The sequence below is a fragment of the Argopecten irradians genome, chromosome 16, assembly GCF_041381155.1.
Source record: "Argopecten irradians isolate NY chromosome 16, Ai_NY, whole genome shotgun sequence".
NCBI lineage: Eukaryota > Metazoa > Mollusca > Bivalvia > Pectinida > Pectinidae > Argopecten > Argopecten irradians.
The window spans coordinates 20,223,930-20,246,241 of record NC_091149.1 but is presented as its reverse complement, the minus strand read 5'-3'; the positions used below and the strand labels follow the sequence as shown (position 1 = coordinate 20,246,241).

The following is a 22,312-nucleotide window of genomic DNA, read 5'->3' as shown; positions in this document are numbered from 1 at the left end:
TGAATTTATTTTTGCAGGCTTCTATTCTGGTCTGACACAGGGGTCAATCCTAAAATAGAACAGGCACGATTAGACGGCACACAACGTAAGGTCCTTGTTGACACGGACATAGTTGCTCCATTTGGATTGGCCATTGACTACGTCACCAATAAACTATACTGGTGCGACAACAACCTTAACACACTGGAGGCCATTGATATCGCCACCGGCAACAGGGAGGTCATCGTTGGTCAGGATATTATTGACAGCTGTGTGGCCTTGACCTTGTTTGAGGAGCACATCTACTGGCTAGAAGGGTGAGTGTGCTGTTCAATCCAAATCATGACGTCACTTGTGCATAAGTTTCTTCTACAGAAGGTTGAGGTGATTTGTCGAGTCATTCATGACTACTAGCACTATGTCATAGGGTTTGCTTTCTGACTCTGTTGTTCAGGGGAGATAGGACCATTATCATTACTACATTTATTCTTCCCCATTTTGTGCAACAAATATAATCAGTAAGAGTTAATAAAACCCTTTTAATACCTCTAATGTAATATTTGTGGGAACAAGAGAGTAAAAGTGCTTTCCATGTCTGTTTTATTTTCCAACTGGAGGTGGAGATGTTTTTTTGTTTGTTTTGTAAAATTTTACGATAGACCAAGGCAATGTTATTTGGGTTGATAAAAAATCAAGATGGCTGCTAAGAAGCTATACTAGTGCGATTTAGCTGTAACTTGCCTGAAATTGTCTTGATATGGTCCTGACCAAGTGTTATTATTTTTGGGTTGTTCCCAAATCCAAGATGTCGAGTGTTAATTGCTAAGTGTTAAGTGTTAAAGTGTTAAGTTTTTCAAGATGACCATTAAGGCTCTTGGGCCTCTTGTTTTGCTAAATTACAGACAATATCCACATAAAAATGTTATATGATGTAAATGCATGGTAGATTTCCAGATTTGTGATATATTGTTTATTTTGTGTAGTAATGCCAATGGAAAAATCAAGCGAGCCAAGAAGGTTAACGGTTCAGCTGTGGAAGATGTAAAAATAAACCTTGGACCTGACATGCAGGATATCAAGGCTTACGACACTCAACGACAGCAAGGTATCCATAGCAACAAGTCATATGTAACCATGACAATTAAAAGAAGCCATTTTTAAACCAATTAGAAATTGGTAGATCTTTGGGAGATATTACAGTCTTAAGAAGAAGGAGGTTTCGAAAGTACATGTATATGTGTGATTATTAAATGAACATTTAGAAATGCGATCTGACATTTATGCAATATCATTAAGAAGTTTATATCATGAACTATACTGACTTACCGTAACCGTATTCAACCCAGTAAGCACCCATGTCCCTTTATGCGCCCCTCCTCCTTTTTGTGGCCTCAATTTTAATTGCCCAGGCATGTATTATGACCAAAACTACACAAAACTTTATAGATTGACAAAAATTTCATCTTATTATTTCATTTTTTTCATTTTTTTAAAATGCCCTGGGCGCTTATTGGGTCAAGTACAGTAACTGAGCTGTATTGGCCCGATCCCATGGAAATATTTCTTGCCTAATAATTTGCTATATAGGAAAGCATATTAACAAATTAAAGGAATTTTTTTTTCTGTTATGTGTTTCTATGGAGATTTTTATGTTAAAAGAATTTTCTAAGTAAATTAAGAAACGTCAATGAAACTAAAGTTTGTTAAGATAAAACTTTGAGGTTGTACATTACATATACCAGATATATAAATTGTATGATAATATATGATCAGAAATTGATAGACATTTTCTTAAATATTTGTATTTCAGGAGACAATCCCTGCAGTAAAAACAATGGTGGATGTCAGGAATTCTGTTTCCATGTCGGTAACAATGTTGTGTCTTGTAACTGTTCCTACGGCAAAGTGGGCAGTGACGGAAAGACTTGTGAAGGTAGGTATACATACTGTGAAATCATTTATTTTCGTTAGGCTCAATTTTCGTGGATTCTAAAATTTTACAATTTCGTTGGCACTTAAATTCGTGGAGAAGACTTTACACATTACCGTTAAAATACACAGTCGACACTGTCACCTGTATTGTTTGATCTCTCGAGCGGAACTAAGCTCTACACACAACACAGTTACAATCACAAGCTAGAGTCGTTACTCAGCCAGTGTTTTTACAGACGTGTCCAACAAACAATTATCTTGTCACATTGATAGAGTCATGATATACTCAATAAATTATGTGTTGGTACATGTAGATGAAGTCTATGAAATTCTGAAAACTATCTTTGAACTTGTCATGCTTGTCCCTGAAATAGACCTTATGCAGTGAGGTAATATATGTATGAACGCATAAACTTACATGACATTGGTATAGGTATGTATATTTTATTGGGATGTAAATTCGTTGATTTTGGTCAAAAAACGAAATCCACGAAAATTAAACTTCACGAAAATTAATGATTTCACAGTATCTACATATATGGGAGGACTGTGTTTGAAATTGACAAGTATGTAGGTTAGAATAATTTTAGGATTTTGATTCAAATGATTTCATTTATAAAAGATAGAGTTGGTGTTTATTTATGTAAAATGTCACTGCTCAGTTCTTTTATTTCCACAATAATATAAAAAAAATCTAAACATTTGTTTTTAAAATAAGTATACATTCTGTATCAGAGATCTTGATAAATGAGTTTGTTTAGAATTAAATGTGTAATTTTATTGAGGTTTAAATGAGTTTGTGCATGTGTATCTTATATCTTCAAGGTCATGACTCGTTCCTGCTGTTCTCCAAGGTCACAGATATTGTGAGTATTAGTTTGGATGAACACAATCCAAACCTTCCGATGAAGACGATCACAAACTCGGACCACCTTCGAAATGTCATCGGCCTTGCTACAGACTACAAGTCTAAGAGAATCTTCTTTAGTGACATCCAGCGTGGGGATATACAGTATATCCACTTCAATAGTTCCGAATTCTTCATTGTGGTAGAGGGTAAGTATAGGTAAGCGGTCGTCATAGAGATGAGGGTAAGTATAGTTAACTGGTCGTCATAGAGGTGAGGGTAAGTATAGTTAACTGGTCGTCATAGAGGTGAGGGTAAGTATAGTTAACTGGTCGTCACAGAGGTGAGGGTAAGTATAGTTAACTGGTCGTCATAGAGGTGAGGGTAAGTATAGTTAACTGGTCGTCATAGAGGTGAGGGTAAGTATAGTTAACTGGTCGTCACAGAGGTGAGGGTAAGTATAGTTAACTGGTCGTCATAGAGGTGAGGGTAAGTATAGTTAACTGGTCGTCATAGAGGTGAGGGTAAGTATAGTTAACTGGTCGTCACAGAGGTGAGGGTAAGAATAGTTAACTGGTCGTCATAGAGATGAGGATTAGTAAATGTAACCAGTTGTTATAGAGACGAGGGCATGTATAGTTAACTGGTCGTCATAGAGACAAGGGTTTGTATAGGTAACTGGTCGTCATAGAGAGGAGGATAAGTATAGATAATCGGTCGTCTTAGAGACGAGGGTTTGTATAGGTAACCGTTGTCATAGAGACGAGGATAAGTATAGGTAACCGGTTGTCATAGAGACGAGGGTAGGTATAGGTAACCGGTCGTCATAGAGACAATCGGTACATGATGGAATGTAAAATACATACCATATTTGATCCAATAAGTGGCAAGGGTACTTTTTTTTTTTTAAAAGGGTGCGCTTAACCAAATTTGAACTAATTTCTTATAGATTTATTACATAAGAGTAAGACATAAATCACTTTACAATAGAAATCCAATAAAGAAACATCGACGGTTTTCATATTTTAAGTCTGCATTTTTTTAGGTATATATTGAAATTGACACTCAAAAAAAGGGAGAAGCACTTATAAGTATGAAGGCACTTATTGAGTCAAGTCCATCATTTCTGGGTTTCAAATATTAAGCCCACATGGGACAGTTGCCAGGTACAGACTGCAGGTCTGTGGTTTTTAGCTTACCTGTCCGAAGAGCAAGTGATCTTATGCCGTTCTGCAGCAGCCCTCGGTAGACCAGCCACCGTCCATCTGTCCAATCTTTTCACCCATATATTCTCTGGTACCTGACCTTGTGTCATCTGACCCATGACCCTGTGTCATCTGACCTATAACTCTGTATATTTGTAGGTGTTGGCTCGGTGGAGGGTTTGGCGTATGACGGTTTTGAGAATTACCTATACTGGACCAGCTACACCAACTCTTCAATTAGTCGTGCCCGAATCTCCGACAAGGACGAACCCCAACGCAATACAACTGTGGAGAAAATCATACAACTTGGTGTGTTTGATCATCCTCGTGCTATTGCTGTGGATAGCTGCTCCGAGTATGTATTCACTTCACTGCCTCACCCTGCTGATAAATACAGATACAGAAGACATTTTAGAAAATAATTTTATCGTTAGTTTTGTTGTATTAATAACATGTTACTTTTGAATGAATCAAGAATGATTTGATATCCTGTAAAGTCTTTTTTACCTGAAATTTAGTTAAATAAGGAATTTATAGGTAAACTCGTGTTTGTTATTTTAGTGGTATGTTTTGGACTATAGGTAAACACATGTTTGTTGTTTTAGCCGTATGTTTTGGACTATAGGTAAACATGTGTTTGTTGTTTTATCATATGTTTTGGACTAAAGGTAAACTTGTGTTTGTTGTTTTAGCCGTATGTTTTGGACTATAGGTAAACTTGTGTTTGTTATTTTAGCTGTATGTTTTGGACTATAGGTAAACACGTGTTTGTTGTTTTAGTTTTATGTTTTGGACTATAGGTAAACACGTGTTTGTTGTTTTAGTTGTATGTTTTGAACTATAGGTAAACTCGTGTTTGTTGTTTTAGTTGTATGTTTTGGACTATAGGTAAACTTGTGTTTGTTATTTTAGTCGTATGTTTTGGACTATAGGTAAACACATGTTTGTTGTTTTAGTTGTATGTTTTGGACTATAGGTAAACTTGTGTTTGTTGTTTTAGTCGTATGTTTTGGACTATAGGTAAACACATGTTTGTTGTTTTAGTTGTATGTTTTGGACTATAGGTAAACTTGTGTTTGTTGTTTTAGTTGTATGTTTTGGACTATAGGTAAACTTGTGTTTGTTGTTTTAGTTGTATGTTTTGGACTATAGGTAAACATGTGTTTGTTGTTTTATCGTATGTTTTGGACTATAGGTAAACTTGTGTTTGTTGTTTTAGCCGTATGTTTTGGACTATAGGTAAACATGTGTTTGTTGTTTTAGCTGTATGTTTAGGACTAACGGTAAACACATGTGTGTTGTTTTAGTCGTATGTTTTGGACTATAGGTAAACTCGTGTTTGTTATTTTAGCCGTATGTTTTGGGCTGTAGGTAAACACATGTTTGTTGTTTTAGTCATATGTTTTGGACTATAGGTAAACATGTGTTTGTTGTTTTAGTTGTATGTTTTGGACTATAGGTAAACATGTGTTTGTTGTTTTAGCTGTATGTTTAGGACTAACGGTAAACACATGTGTGTTGTGTTAGTCATATGTTTTTGACTATAGGTAAACACATGTGTGTTGTTAGCTCACCTGGCCCGAAGGGCCGGTGAGCTTATGTCATGGCGCGGCGTCCGTCGTCCGTCCGTCCGTCCGTCAACATTTCCTTTAAATCGCTACTAGTCATAGAGTTCTGGATGGATTGTAACCAAATTTGGCCACAAACATCCTTGGGGGAAGGGGAACAGAACTTGTATAAATTTTGGCTCTGACCCCACGGGGGCAGGAGGGGCGGGGCCCAATAGGGGAAATAGAGGTAAATTCTATAAATCGCTACTTGTCCTAGAGTTCTGCATGGATTGTAACCAAATTTGGCCAGAAACATCCTTGGGGGAAGGGGAACAGAACTTGTATAAATTTTGGCTCTGACCCCAAGGGGGCAGGAGGGGCGGGGCCCAATAGGGGAAATAAAAGGTAAATCCTGTAAATCGCTACTTGTCCTAGAGTTCTGCATGGATTGTAACCAAATTTGGCCACAAACATCCTTGGGGGAAGGGGAACAGAACTTGTATAAATTTTGGCTCTGACCCCCTGGGGGCAGGAGGGGCGGGGCCCAATAGGGAAATAGAGGTAAATCCTATAAATCGCCACTTGTCCTAGAGTTCTGCATGGATTGTAACCAAATTTGGCCAGAAACATCCTTGGGGGAAGGGGAACAGAACTTGTATAAATTTTGGCTCTGATCCCCCAGGGGCAGGAGGGGCGGGGCCCAATAGGGGAAATAGAGGTAAATCCTATAAATCGCTACTTGTCCTAGAGTTCTGCATGGATTGTAACCAAATTTGGCCAGAAACATCCTTGGGGGAATTAAGGGGAACAGAACTTGTATAAATTTTGGCTCTGACCCCAAGGGGGCAGGAGGGGCGGGGCCCAATAGGGGAAATAGAGGTAAATTCTATAAATCGCTACTTGTCCTAGAGTTCTGCATGGATTGTAACCAAATTTGGCCAGAAACATCCTTGGGGGAAGGGGAACAGAACTTGTATAAATTTTGGCTCTGACCCCCCCGGGGGCAGGAGGGGCGGGGCCCAATAGGGGAAATAGAGGTAAATCCTATAAATCGCTACTTGTCCTAGAGTTCTGCATGGATTGTAACCAAATTTGGCCAGAAACATCCTTAGGGGAAGTGGACCAGAACTTGTATAAATTTTAGCTCTGACCCTCCGGGGGGCAGGAGGGGGTGGGGCCCAATAGGGGAAATAGAGGTAAATTCTATATATCGCTACTTGTCCTAGAGTTCTGCATGGATTGTAACCAAATTTGGCCAGAAACATCCTTGGGGGAAGGGGACCAGAACTTGTATAAATTTTGGCTCTGACCCCCGGGGGCAGGAGGGGCGGGGCCCGATAAGGGAATTAGAGGTAAATCCTATAAATCGCTACTTGTCCTAGAGTTCTGCATGGATTGTACCACCCAAATTTGGCCAGAAGCATCCTTGGGGTTAACAGAATTCGTATAAATTTTGGCTTTGACCCCCCTGGAGCAGAAAAAGTGGGGCCCAATAGGGGAATTAATGGTTGATATTCAAAATCCTTCAGAAAATAAACAATGAACTTGTATTCAGAACATTACTTGGCATTACCAACCAGGTGAGCGATACAGGCCCTCTGGGCCTCTTGTTGTGTGTATTTTTATGTCGTTGGACTATAGGTAAACACATGTTTGTTGTTTTAGTCGTATGTTTTGGACTATAGGTAAACACGTGTTTGTTGTTTTAGTTGTATGTTTTGGACTATAGGTAAACACGTGTTTGTTGTTTTAGCTGTATGTTTAGGACTAACGGTAAACACATGTGTGTTGTTTTAGTCATATGTTTTTGACTATAGGTAAACACATGTGTGTTGTTTTAGTTGTATGTTTAAGACTATAGATAAGTATGTGTTTGCTGTTTTAGTCGTATGTTTTGGACAAACTGGCATGATGAACAGCCTAAGATCCAGCGTTCCTTCCTCAATGGCTACAAACCCGAGTCTATCATCACCGAAGAGATTTGGACCCCCAACGGACTAACCATTGACCACATAGAACAACAGCTGTACTGGTCTGACGCCAGACTCGACAAAATCGAGAGATGTGACTTTGACGGCAAAAATAGGAAGGTGAGTCTAGTGTTGCATGATAAAGAGCAGTGGAGAAATGGTAATTAACCCCATTTAATTTTAGTTAAAATCAGTAGTATGTAAAAGCTATTGCAATATTATTTTTATGGGATTAGAACCACAACTCAATATTTTAGGTGTATCAAGTAGGAATATACATGTCAGTATCTTCATTTCAAGTAAAACATTGAACTTATTATGATATAAACTAAATATTGATTAAACAATTACAGATGAAATGTTTCTATATTTAAAATGATTGTAATCTTTGTTATAATATGGTGGTTTCTAAATCGACCTTGACCGTTGTTGTTATGTCGTGGTGAAGGCTATGCCTGGGCACCCTTTCACCCTGTTCTATATTTAGCTTGACCTTGACCTTTGTTATAAGGTTGTGGTGAAGGCTATGCCCGAGCACCCTTTCACCCTGTTCTATATTTAACTTGACCTTGACCTTTGTTATTAGGTTGTAGTGAAGGCTATGCCCGAGCACCCTTTCACCCTGTTCTATATTTAACTTGACCTTGACCTTTGTTATTAGGTTGTGGTGAAGGCTATGCTGAGCACTCTTTCACCCTGTTCTATATTTAACTTGACCTTGACCTTTGTTATTAGGTCATGGTGAAGGCTATAACCGAGCACTCTTTCACCCTGTTCTATATTTAACTTGACCTTGACCTTTGTTATTAGGTTGTGGTGAAGGCTATGCTGAGCACTCTTTCACCCTGTTCTATATTTAACTTGACCTTGACCTTTGTTATTAGGTCATGGTGAAGGCTATGCCCGAGCACTCTTTCACCCTGTTCTATATTTAACTTGACCTTGACCTTTGTTATTAGGTCATGGTGAAGGCTATGCCCAAGCACTCTTTCACCCTGTCCTATATTTAACTTGACCTTGACCTTTGTTATTAGGTCGTGGTGAAGGCTATGCCCGAGCACCCTTTCAGCCTGGCTGTGTATGGACAGTACATCTACTGGACTGACTGGATCCGTCGAGCTGTGATGAGATCCAATAAATATGATGGCAGCAGTATATTCTGGATGAAAAAGAACCTGGAGCGACAGCCAATGGGGATAACAGTCGTGGCTGAGGACGCCAATAATTGTTAGTCACATTTTTAATAATTTATAGTCTCAGGTGTTGTAATAGTTTCATGGATGTTTCGAGTACTAATTTCATTTATAAACAAAAACACTCTCTTTAACACTAGGTACTCAGTACTCTTTTTTTAATGCCTTCTCCTCGTTAGAGTTTTGATTGTATGTCTGAGATAGTTAAATTGCTGTTCACTTGTCTACTGTGGTGTTTGTTTGTGTCAGGTACCATGAGTCGCTGTTATAACCATGCCTGTGAGAACAACTGTACGGTAATTGATGGCCATGCCCGGTGTACGTGTGGACCCGGCCTCTTCCTGTTACCTGATGGCAGACGCTGTGGACGTAAGCATCAGAGATTTGATATACACTTTGTATTCACATATTACATGTTCAGTATAATTCTACAAACAATTCTGATTGGAGTAAATAAACTCATTCCCTTAATTTGTTCAAATTGTTCAATTAAGGTTCAATTCTGAAAAAAAGTTATCAAATGTGTGACTGTATTACTTGAATTCTGAAAAATCTGGAAACAATCATTCCCTTAATTTGTTCAAATAGTTCAATTAAGGTTCAATTCTGAAAAAAAAGTTATCAAATGTGTGACTGTGTAAGGTTCAATTCTGAAAAAAAAGTAATCAAATGTGTGACTGTGTTACTTGAATTCTGAACAATCTGGAAAGTAACCATTTGACTTTAAAGAAGTATCCCACATTATCTCAACCTTTGAACTTTGACCTTGACACAAAACTGATCTGTTAACCTTTGACCTTTATAGAATACCCATGTAATAACTTTTGATCTTGATGATATAATACCAATGTGGTTATATAGATAATCATGGATTGAAATAATGATGATTTGTTGACCTTTGACCTTTTAGCTGCGAACACATCCTGTGGCCTGACAGACTTTATGTGTCATGATAAGAAGGCGTGCATCTCGATTGAGCGGCGATGTAATAGTGTCAACGATTGTTTAGATGGCAGTGATGAGCACCCCGATGTCTGCAGTGAGTACTCGTCTTCTCAATGCCAGGAAGGTTATTTGTTGAAGACTAAATGCTTAATGCAGATTATTGATTTAATGATAAATTTATATCCCACGTAAAGTTTGTATGTAAGGGACAAAAATCAGGAATATCAGTATTTTGAATGGTTGTATATTTTGCCGCCATGTATGGAAGAAAATGATTTTAAAAAATATATGAAAAAATTCTGCTCCATTTCTTTTTTTTGTGTAAAATAATATAAAATCTTTTGTCATCAGAAAAATTAAGCCACTGTTCTAATATGTAATGTATAATGTATTGTAACTTTAATAAAAAAAAATTGTGGTAGTCACGAATTCACAAATGTGAAAACAGTGAATTTTGTTTCAAATTGATAAATCACCAAGTACAATACCATATTGTATTTGCTGTTAGTGAGTATTTCAGTGTCTTTGATTACAGCTAACAAGACATGTGCCCCCGGCCTATTTACCTGCTCCAACTTTATGTGTGTACACATTGAGAAATTCTGTGATGGTACGCCCGACTGTAGCGACCTGTCGGACGAAGCCAACTGTATGTGCGACACGTCCCAGTTCCAGTGTAAGAGCGGCCTCTGTATCGCCCGACAGTTCCGCTGTGACCGCGACATGGACTGTCCAGATTGGGATGATGAGGTTGGCTGTAGTAAGTATAAACTAATTAACCTCATAAGTACAGTAATTTGTAAAACTGAGTTAACTCTAACTGCAGGGGACTCGGTTATAGTTAGGGATATAAAGGGTGTTCAGGTCATTAGGGGTTGATTGTCGACAGTCAAGAACTAAGATTTCAAAGTACTGTGAAATCATTAATTTTCGTGAGGGTTTAATTTTCGTGGATTACGTTTTTTGACCAAAGTCAACGAATTTACATCCCCATGAAAATATATATACCTATACCAATGTCATGTAAGTTTATGCGTTCATACATTGTAGGATGATCAATACCTCACTACATAAGGTCTATTTCGGGGACAAGCATGACAAGTTCAAAGTTGGAAAATATTGTTCAAACAAAGATAGTTTTCAGAATTTCATAGACTTCATCCACATGTACCAACAAATATTTGATTGAGTATATCATGAATCTATCAATGTGACACGATAATTGTTTGTTGGACACATCTGTAAAAACACTGGCTGAGTACCGACTCTAGCTTGTGATTGTAACAGTGTTGTGTGGTAGAGCTTAGTTCCGCTTGAGCGATCACACAGTACAGGTGACAGTGTCGACTGTGTATCTCCACGAATTTAAGTGCCAACGAACTTGTAAAATTTCAGAATCCACGAAAATTGAGCCCAACGAAAATAAATGATTTCACAGTACAATAAAACCAACTTGAACTGTAGAGGTCCCAGTTATAGTTTGAGATATACATGTACAGGGTATTTAGGTCATCAGAAGTTGGTCATCGGCATTCAAAAACAGTGAGTTCATGTTGGATGTTATTCATTTACTGACCTCCATGAAGGCAAAGTATTCTCTTATTTACCTCTTGGAGAGCTTCTTTACATCTGAAAGGGTATTTATCTTCGTGGGAGGCAAAGTATTATCTGACCAATGACTTCACTGACCTTTCAAAGCCATTCCTGATTTTCACCCACCTTTACTGACATTGTTAGTCAATCTGACCTTATGAACTTTGAGTTAAACTGACCTTTTGTAACCTTATGAAAGAAAAATAAACTGTAATATTGGCCCTGATTAGTACCTGTCTATTGTAGCTTTGATGGAAAAATTGTTAAGGTTTCTAACATATTTTACCATCTTGTAATGTACGTAATTATAACCACCATTCTAAGTTTTCTGAATTTAATCATTATCCAAATCTTTGATGAGCCCTACACAGATTGTATTGGCCTTATTGTGAACTCCTTTACATTACAGACATGACGTGCGATAACCTGGAAATGTTTCCGTACGAGGAAGACGTCGTACCCTGTAACACCACTTCTCAATGTATCCTGTCCTCATGGAAATGTGACGGAAACAAAGACTGCTGGGATGGTAGTGATGAAAATTCCTGTGACAACTCATCAAAAGGTGAGATTTTTATCATGTTTATGAAATGAAAATGATTTCTGTTTCTTCTTATATACAGTATATCAGTAATAATCCAAACGTCTTCTCCAAAGGTGATTCTCAGGCTTTCCTGCTGTTAGGTAGTCAAAAGGGGCATATCTTTTACTAATTACAGGTTATTTTCTGTATTTTACGATACCTTTACTGATGTATAATATATGTATACTGTTTTGAGATATATAAACAACATCAGTGAATTAAAGAAGGAATTACGGCTTATTAGTTCCAATATTTCAGGTGATTGTGACGTCACAAAAGTCTCGTCAAAATGTAATGTCACTATCACCAGATGATAGGACTAATCGACAGTAAAACATACTAAAACCCACAATGGCTTAGTATCTTGACATATTAATATTGTTTTGTATGATAAGAAAAAGCAGTGTTTATAATACGTACAAGTAACTAATAAATAGGCAGGGACTTATGGTTTCTTATGATTAATCTATTTCCAATAACAATTTTTGCCACCAGATGGCGCTTGTGATGATGGAGGATTCAGATGCAAGTCATCTGGTGCCTGTATCCCACACCAGTGGGAGTGTGATAACGACAACGACTGTGGCGACAACTCCGATGAGAAACAGTGCAGTAAGTGATCAAGTTTCCCCAGGCATAGGTTTATATAGGGATTGGATTTCGTTTTTATGTTAACCATGCTTGTATGGAGCAATTCCTCTAAGAATATATTCTATGGGGCGCGAAATCCAATCCCTATATTTACACTCACACGACTTTTTATTTATATTTTATGCAATAAAATCGTCATTTGAAAGTTACGTAATTATTCAATAAAAGTCGGTCAAAAGTGGGAGGAGTTTACTCAATTGAACAGCGAATGATGACGCTTCACGTAAGGTAGAATTATTCATCCGCGACGACAAAAAAGTTCAATATTTTAGTGTAAAATAAACATGACAAACAAAGTAAATTTCAGAGATAATTTTATTTAATCAGATCAGAACTTTAAATATATATTCAATTTTGCTAAAAGTTAATATATAGCGTAATAACATAAAGAATTCGTAGACGGCCACATGTGTGAACTCGGTGACCGTTACTGTATTGTGCAGCGAGGCGAAGCTGACGCACGCTTACACACTTTAGTTTGCCGAAGTTGTGAAAACACCGATTTTCAAGAAGCTCAATGTGTTTGAGATGTCGTCTGACTTGACGATATTACATCCTTGGGAGCCATGTGATTATATAATCTACGCTTAGATCCATATCGCCATCGATAGATGATACAATGTATTTGTGGTGACGCGGAACTGTCAACACGTGGATTATTAGCGGTGCATGTTTTATAATACACATGATTAAATACTCAAAGAACAAAGACAAGAGGATATGTTTATAACTGACCTCTATCAGAGGGTCTCACACCCGTCCACCCCAAAGGCTCGATCGTAGGACGAACATAGGCACAGAGGTAATGTTTACATTTGACACCCATCATTTTTAACAAAAATGAAAGCACGTCGCCCCGGTCGGGATATTTTTCCGTTTCTTTATACAATTGTTAATTTAAAAATTGTTTGAATCATATATAAATATAAAACATGTATATATTGTTTACATTTTTCCAAAATTCTATGAAAAACAACAATATACACGTAATGTTGCGTCAAAATGTAAACAAAGCCATGTGTTGCTTTTAAAAAAAAGTAGTCCTTTTACGTTGCACAGAACATTTCCTTACGCAAGTTCAAAGTTCAATGTTACCATGCAGTTATGGTAAACAAAATCGGCTAGTATTAGCGTATAGTGACCAAGCCTAGCAAGTGTAAATATATCATAATGAAATTCACTGTAAAGCTTTCTCAAGGAGCTTCCTCTGGGAGCTTCCTCAGAGAACATCCTCAGAGAACTTCCTCAGAGAGCTTTCTCAGAGAACTTTCTCATTGAGCTTCCCCAGAGATCTTTCTGAAGGAGCTTCCTCAGAATTTTCTCGGAGCCTCCAAAGGGAACATCCTCAAAGAGATTCCTCCTGACTTTTGATTAAGACACCATTTTGTATATACACCATGTCCCATAAACTAACCATTATTTTGCTTCTCTGAATTTTTCAGATTACACATGTGAGAGTCACATGTTTCAGTGTAACTTATCCAAGCTGTGTCTGCCGCGGTCCTGGGAATGTGACGGTCATCCTGACTGTGCCAATCATAGTGATGAGGGAGACCACTGCAGTAAGCTAAACATTCTACAAATATTAGCCTTTTATTTTGTAAAGACAGCTTAACAAAATGTATTCTCCCAAAATTAGGTCAATTAATGTTTTTCATTATGACATTACAATCAAAGTGTTTACATTGTCGTCCAAAATAACTAACTTCAATGAGCAAGTGATGGTGAATCATGTTTCTGATTGGTCGAAATTGTGGTACAGGTTATTTGATTTTAACAGACATCTTTGAGTGTCTTTATGGGTCGCTGAACTGATGATATATATATATGCTCCTCCGTTGTGAATTTTAAAGGAATTGATATGTGATATATATTTTATCTATCAGCTTGCATGAAAATTGAATTTTTTTTAAAGGAAGTTATAGTTGTCTTCATGTTCAGCATTTTCAGTCCCAAAAAGTACCTCTGCAAATTACATTGGTGTGCAAATTATACAAGTTTTTACGGTGGATAAGGTGTACATATTCAATTTGAGTAGGCTCGTGTATTGATGTATGAACTGAGTTTCTTTTATTCACAAACTCCTTTATTTTACAGCAACAACAAACAGGACATGCCAGGAGAATGAGTACTTATGTAATGGCACAGGGCGCTGTATCCCAAAACAATGGAAATGTGATGGCGACATTGACTGCCCGAATGGAGAGGACGAACGTATATCTAATGGTTGTCGTAAGTATATAACATATAGTCAAATAACTTAAAAATGCTTACCAAGTGTAATTATGTCAGTAGTATGTATATCATCTTGGATACTCCAGGGGTTACTATATCCACATTGTAAAACTAGAGGCAGTTCAGGAGAAAAAAACTGACCAATCACGGGCCTACAGGTACTTCATTTGAAGATTACAGAGTTACACCCAACTTCAAAGCCACACAGTCAACCACAGTGTACTGTTTTACAATTTCTTTGGTGTATATCAAAGGATCATATTATCTGTGTTGACTTTGTTGCATCCAGTTTTACTATGAGATAGTCCAATGGTGTATATAACGTCAGGGATAGTAACCCTTGGAGTATCGAGGATGGATGCACATAATTTACGTTTGGAAAAAAATCAATGATTTAAAAAAAAAAAAAAAAATTTTTTATCAGTGCTATTGTTATTGAAACTCTATATATGTTTCAACATATTACCGTTAAGCCCTCCATCTCTGGGTTACAAGTTTGAATCCTATGTGGGTGCCAGTGAGTGCTTGTTTATGTGGTATTTACAGTATTCATTTTGTGATTTTATGCAGAGATGGGACATTTGTTTTATAATTAATTTCAGCCCCAGCACACTGTAAAAGGGACGAGTTTATGTGTAAGAATCGGCGCTGTATCCGTAACATCTTTGTGTGTGATCGTGACGATGACTGTGGAGACAATAGCGATGAACCACCGTCTTGTGGTACGTTTAACGGAGAGATACACAAACTCCTGTATCAGATAGCATTTCAATACGGGAGTTTTGAGATCGCAAAACAATGTGGGTAAAGTATAATTTACCGTCAATTAGTCCAACCATCCGGCGGATATGATGTCATCATTTGATGTGAGTTTGGTGACATCATTTGATGTGAGTTTCCTGACGTCATAATCACTGGCAGGTTAATCAACGGTAAATTGTTCTTTACCCGTGTTTTTGGGAAACCCCCATATTCCTAAAGATTAATGAAATGTAGGGAGATCATCTGAATTATACATATAGATAGTTCAAGTTTGAGAATTTTGTTTTAGATGTGAGAGGTTAGTGCTCAAATGTGACTTATTCATGTACCACGTGATAGCTGATAACATTTGTGCAGGACTTGTATCTCCAATGGTGATTGAACTTAAATCTTTGTAATCTTCCCGCTGAAATGACGTTAGCACGGGTATCATCGTTTAACGTCATTCCATCACCAATAGAAACAATAGTCCCGCACAAAGTGGGTATCACATAGTACCTGAAGTAGTCCCGTTGATCACCAACTGATAGCTCCATATTTGATGTGATCAATAAAAGAAGATAGGCCTTAAAGCTTTTCCTCAGGCACGTTAACCATGTTATATTAAGTTGGGGGAATGGCAATTAAAATTGTTTGACTTGAGTTCTCAGAATTTCGATGACAGAGGAAATCTGTTAAAGAGAAAGTTTACTTACTTAAAAAAATGATTAGAAGAGGACCCGTTCACTTTAACAGAAATCTTTTTAACATGACAACATTAATGATTTGAATAATTATTATCTTCTCTTTATGTTTGCTTTGTAGTATTCCACCCCTGTAAACCTAACCAGTTTTCATGTAAACAGAACGGCACGTGTATAAATAAAAATCTAACTTGTAACGGCTTCCCTGACTGTCCCGACCATTCCGACGAAGCCAATTGTACAGTGGTGCCACCTTGTGGATCAGAAATGTCATTCAAGTGCAACAACTCTAAGTGTATACACATAGACGCTGTTTGTAATGGCAAGGACAACTGTGGTGACGCCTCTGATGAGCCCGAAAATTGCTGTAAGTACTTTGTCAGTTACTAAATCGTACTTTAATAATGGCATGTCTGATAAATTTCCTTCAATCTTATTTATGAGAATTACTTTACTTTTTATTTATTAGTCATGAAGTATCCATGTCTTACCTTTTCATATTTTTTTTCACAGTAGCACTAAGATAGATATGTTTACAGTTTGTACTGTAAACCAAATTTTATTCATGTGCGATTCACTTTTGAAATTTCATGAAAGTTTATCTCAGCGAATTAATATCTACATCAACTATATTGATAGAAATTATCATTTAATAGTTAAATATGTACTCATTTTGAATTGGAAATTGCGAAATATATTGCAGGATATAGTAGAAAAAATAACCCTAACTATTGTACCTTTGATTGACCACTGACCACTATATATATCTAACTATTGTACCTTTGATTGACCACTGACCACTATATATCTAACTATTGTACCTTTGATTGACCACTGACCACTATATATATCTAACTATTGTACCTTTGATTGACCACTGACCACTATATATATCTAACTATTGTACCTTTGATTGACCACTGACCACTATATATATCTAACTATTGTACCTTTGATTGACCACTGACCACTATATATATCTAACTATTGTACCTTTGATTGACTTGATTGACACTGACCACTATATATATCTAACTATTGTATCTTTGATTGACCACTGACCACTATCTATATCTAACTATTGTACCTTTGATTGACCACTGACCACTATATATATCTAACTATTGTACCTTTGATTGACCACTGACCACTATATATATCTAACTATTGTACCTTTGATTGACCACTGACCACTATATATATATCTAACTATTGTACCTTTGATTGACCACTGACCACTATATATATCTAACTATTGTACCTTTGATTGACCACTGACCACTATCTATATTTAACTATTGTACCTTTGATTGACCACTGACCACTATATATATTAACTATTGTACCTTTGATTGACCACTGACCACTATATATATCTAACTATTGTACCTTTGATTGACCACTGACCACTATATATATCTAACTATTGTACCTTTGATTGACCACTGACCACTATATATATATCTAACTATTGTACCTTTGATTGACCACTGACCACTATATATCTAACTATTACTATTGACCTGACCTTGTATTGACCACTGACCACTATCTATATTTAACTATTGTACCTTTGATTGACCACTGACCACTATATATATCTAACTATTGTACCTTTGATTGACCACTGACCACTATATATATCTAACTATTGTACCTTTGATTGACCACTGACCACTATATATCTAACTATTGTACCTTTGATTGACCACTGACCACTATATATATCTAACTATTGTACCTTTGATTGACCACTGACCACTATATATATCTAACTATTGTACCTTTGATTGACCACTGACCACTATATATATCTAACTATTGTACCTTTGATTGACCACTGACCACTATATATATCTAACTATTGTACCTTTGATTGACCACAGACATCAATGAGTGTGCCCCACATCAGTTTATGTGTAGCCAGAACTGTACAGATCTAAAGATTGGCTACCGATGTTCCTGTTACAATGGTTACAAGCTCAGGAATGATGGGAGAACTTGTCAAGGTATGACAGTATTCTCAGTCTCTCCTTCTTGGTATGATTTCTAGACGATAGGTTTTGTATTGCTATAGTTACTCTGTTGATATTTTCTCATGATACAAATGCTCTGGTTACAATACTACTGTGACAAGATAATGATTGGTCTGTTGCTATTCTGCCTTTTCATATTACAGAGTTAGCTCCCTTGCGGGTAGGTATTGATTGTTACGTCATTATTTTGTGAGTGCAATTTATGGTGTTTTCTCCAGAAATTATGATGTTATGCTCGCAAATACATGACATCACAATACCTACCCACAAGAGGAGATAACTATGTAATATGCAAATACAGAATAGTTTAGAAAGGAAATTAAAAAATCTATAAGATGATTTGTCTGTTGCTATGGGTACAGCCTTGATACAAATTCTATCCTAATTTGTCTGTTGCTATGGGTACAGCCTTGATACAAATTCTATATCATAACATGTCCGTTGCTATGGGTACAGCCTTGATACAAATTCTATATTATAACATGTTTGTTGCTATGGGTACAGCCATGATACAAATTTTATATCCTAATTTGTCTGTTGCTATGGGTACAGCCTTGATACAAATTCTATATCCTTATTTGTCTGTTGCTATGGATACAGCCTTGATACAAATTTTATATCCTAATTTGTCTGTTGCTATGGGTACAGCCTTGATACAAATTCTATATCCTAATTTGTCTGTTGCTATGGGTACAGCCTTGATACAAATTCTATATCCTAATTTGTCTGTTGCTTTGAGTAAAGCCTTGATACAAATTCTATATCCTAATTTATCTGTTGCTATGGGTACAGCCTTGATACAAATTCTATGTCCTAATTTGTCCATTGCTATGGGTACAGCCTTGATACAAATTCTATTTCCTAATTTGTCCGTTTCTATGGTTACAGATGTAGATGAATGCCAGACAAAGTATCCTTGTTCGCACTTCTGCCACAACACCCCAGGAAGTTACTACTGCACATGTGCGAGTGGTTATCTCTTAGCCGAGGATCGACATTCCTGTAAAGTCTACGGAAGTAGGTTCATGTTTCTTGACCTCAAACTGTTAAGTTGACTAGTGTCAGCATTGATGCCTAAAAAATCTGTTCTACAGAAAAGTCAAATGCTTAACATACTGCAGCCCAAAAAAAAAACAGTCTTTATAACCAAGTGGTCTTCATACACAGTTAAAATTGTGATGAAATTTGCCATTAATAGGAGCCTAAGCAAGTGGTCTGATTATACAGGTGGTCACTAAGACAGGTTTTACTGTATCACTATAAGCATACATAAACACATAGTAGCAAAATATATTAACTATTGTAAGTTGACCCAATAAGCGCTTCTCTCCCTTTTTTGAACTCTCAGTTTTACTTACTTTAAAATGAAAATTCTTTTGCAAATTGATTTATGGCTTACTTTTACAAGAATTTTATGATAGACTAACTTTTAAGGATCCTGGCCATTTATAAGGTTGAATACAGTATTATAAACATAAACAAATGGAGTAAAATAACACATATAATTAAACAAAATGATCCAAATTTTCAGAGGAGCAGCCATTCCTGATTGTGGCCAATAGATATTATTTGAGGCGGGTTTCCCTTTTTGGGGTTGAGGAGAAAATTACAGAAAACCTGAACAACGCTGTAGCCATCGGCTTTAACCACAAAGAGGAGATGGTTTATTGGACGGACATAACTAGCAAGTCCAGCTCAATCAACAGGATGAAAATTGTTAATGGCACAAAACAGGTACAGCAAAGCGACTATTAGTATAAAATATTTACCATGTTTGCCGTTATTAGCGCCCCTCCCCTTTTCTGAAGAAGAGTTGAAGTTGTAAGAATTCCCCAATCTCATGGATTTAACAATGTTTACAACATGTGATGGCTCTAGGCTCTAACATTATCATTGCATCCCATATTACATGAACTTGTGAGTCTTTTACATGTGAATCACAACATAATAATCTGTCTCATGATGAAAGGTATATGCATGTTTACTGTAACGGATTAATGTACCATGAGTACAGAAAGATTTAAAATATGGCTAACTTTTTCCATCCACAACTTACATTTTGAGGCATTAATAAGCACCCCACATACAATTAGTTAAGCACCCTGTTACAAATGTCTAACTGTATATAAAAGGGAGAATATAAAAGGGAGATAACTGAAGTAACTTTATAACTGTATATAAAGGGGAGATAACCAAAGTAAATGTATAATTGTGTATAAAAGGGAGATAACTGAAGTAACTATATAAAAGGGAGATAACCAAAGTAAATAACCAAAGTAAATGTATGAGTGTATATAAAAGGGAGATAACTGAAGTAAATAAATATTAGGGAGATAATTAAATTATATTTATATAAGGGAGATAACTAATGATAAATTTTTTAGGTTGTACACAATACGACAGTGAGAAACCCAGACGGCCTTGCTGTAGATTGGGTAGGAGGAAACCTGTACTGGTGTGACAAAACAACAGACACTATTGAAGTGTCAAAACTGGACGGGAAATACCGTAAAGTGTTGATCCGAGAAGGTTTGGAGGAGCCTCGTGCCTTGGAAGTGTTTCCTGCTAAGGGCTTCATGTTCTACACAGACTGGGGGGAGAAGCCACATATCTCACGCTCCTTTCTCGATGGAAGTGTAACACAGAAAATCGTCACTCAAGACCTCGCCTGGCCAAACGCGTTAACCATTGACTATATCACAGAAAAGATTTTTTGGGCCGATGCCAGTTTGGATTACATTGCCATGGCTAATTTAGATGGCACTGCCAGACACATGGTCATAGATAGGGAGCTACCCCACACGTTTGCTCTGACGACATTTATGAACTACATTTACTGGACGGACTGGGAAAAGGGTTCTATTGAGAGAGCGGAGAAATTCTCGGGGAAAAATCGTACGACTGTTGCCACAGTGGTTCATCGCCTGATGGATATTCAGGTTTACCACAAGATGAGGCAGGTGGAAAGTAAGTTATCAACCATTTTGTAATGGAAATCTAAAGAAGAAAACCCATAAGATTTCAAGAATCTTTCATCATTTTAGTATGTCAACAATAGCATTGATGTTGCCCAATCTGTCACTTCACATAGATTCCATATGGAGATGGGGATATTGATTCCTAACAGACACTTCTAGCTGTTAAGGCATTTTTGCTTTTGAATATAACAAAAACTGTAGATTTTACATAAAGATGCACTTCATATTCTGTTTTGCATGCTACAGAGTTATCTCCCCATGTTGGTAGGTATTGATTGTGATGTCATGTATGTGTGAGCATAGCTTTATTTTTCCTGATAAAAAAAGATGTGAAATTCGCTCTCAAAATAATGATGTCGCAATGGAATCCTACACACAAGGGAGGTAACTCTGTAATGCACAATGACGGAATACATAATTAATAGTAACTGAATACCTGTAAGGGAGGTAACTTTGTTATATGCATAGACGGAATACACAATTTACAATAACTGAAAATGTGCCTGCATGTAAACAATAATGTGCACTAATGATCCTGTTTACCTACGACATGCCTAAGATCTGTTGTTGTTTCCAGTGAATCCGAACCCCTGTGAAGACAATGGGGGATGTAGCCACCTTTGTTTGCTCCGTCCTCAGTCTAGACCCCTCGCCTTCCTGACTCTGAATTCCGTGGAGCGAGTGTGTGCGTGTCCGGAGAATCATGTACTCCTGGAGGACGGCCTTAACTGTGTGGCTAACTGTACTAGGTAAGTTTGTAATTAGACTAGAATGTCACACAACATTAACTGTGTGGCTAACTGTACTAGGTAAGTTTGTAATTAGACTAGAATGTCACACAGCATTAACTGTGTGGCTAACTGTACTAGGTAAGTTTGTAATTAGACTAGAATGTCACACGGCGTTAACTGTGTGGCTAACTGTACTAGGTAAGTTTGTAATTAGACTAGAATGTCACACAGCATTAACTGTGTGGCTAACTGTACTAGGTAAGTTTGTAATTAGACTAGAATGTCACACGGCGTTAACTGTGTGGCTAACTGTACTAGGTAAGTTTGTAATTAGACTATAATGTCACACAGCATTAACTGTGTGGCTAACTGTACTAGGTAAGTTTGTAATTAGACTAGAATGTCACACGGCGTTAACTGTGTGGCTAACTGTACCAGG

At 37.1% G+C, this 22,312-nt stretch overlaps 1 protein-coding gene across 4 annotated transcripts in view; it reads left to right on the top strand.

Moving 5' to 3' along the window:
- The window catches only part of LOC138310556 (prolow-density lipoprotein receptor-related protein 1-like), a 121,193-nt gene that overhangs the window by 90,946 nt on the left and 7,935 nt on the right, over window positions 1-22,312 (top strand). For all 4 annotated transcript variants that reach the window (XM_069251826.1, XM_069251825.1, XM_069251824.1 and 1 more), the window contains 21 exons: window positions 18-296; window positions 963-1,084; window positions 1,790-1,912; window positions 2,737-2,967; window positions 4,123-4,318; window positions 7,399-7,603; window positions 8,518-8,710; window positions 8,926-9,045; window positions 9,587-9,715; window positions 10,157-10,381; window positions 11,624-11,779; window positions 12,293-12,409; window positions 13,891-14,010; window positions 14,546-14,680; window positions 15,286-15,405; window positions 16,250-16,495; window positions 18,015-18,137; window positions 19,053-19,181; window positions 19,696-19,898; window positions 20,549-21,131; window positions 21,720-21,891. In XM_069251826.1, the coding sequence (XP_069107927.1) occupies window positions 18-296; window positions 963-1,084; window positions 1,790-1,912; window positions 2,737-2,967; window positions 4,123-4,318; window positions 7,399-7,603; window positions 8,518-8,710; window positions 8,926-9,045; window positions 9,587-9,715; window positions 10,157-10,381; window positions 11,624-11,779; window positions 12,293-12,409; window positions 13,891-14,010; window positions 14,546-14,680; window positions 15,286-15,405; window positions 16,250-16,495; window positions 18,015-18,137; window positions 19,053-19,181; window positions 19,696-19,898; window positions 20,549-21,131; window positions 21,720-21,891 (3,927 nt within the window). The remainder of the gene's footprint in view (window positions 1-17; window positions 297-962; window positions 1,085-1,789; window positions 1,913-2,736; window positions 2,968-4,122; window positions 4,319-7,398; window positions 7,604-8,517; window positions 8,711-8,925; window positions 9,046-9,586; window positions 9,716-10,156; window positions 10,382-11,623; window positions 11,780-12,292; window positions 12,410-13,890; window positions 14,011-14,545; window positions 14,681-15,285; window positions 15,406-16,249; window positions 16,496-18,014; window positions 18,138-19,052; window positions 19,182-19,695; window positions 19,899-20,548; window positions 21,132-21,719; window positions 21,892-22,312) is intronic.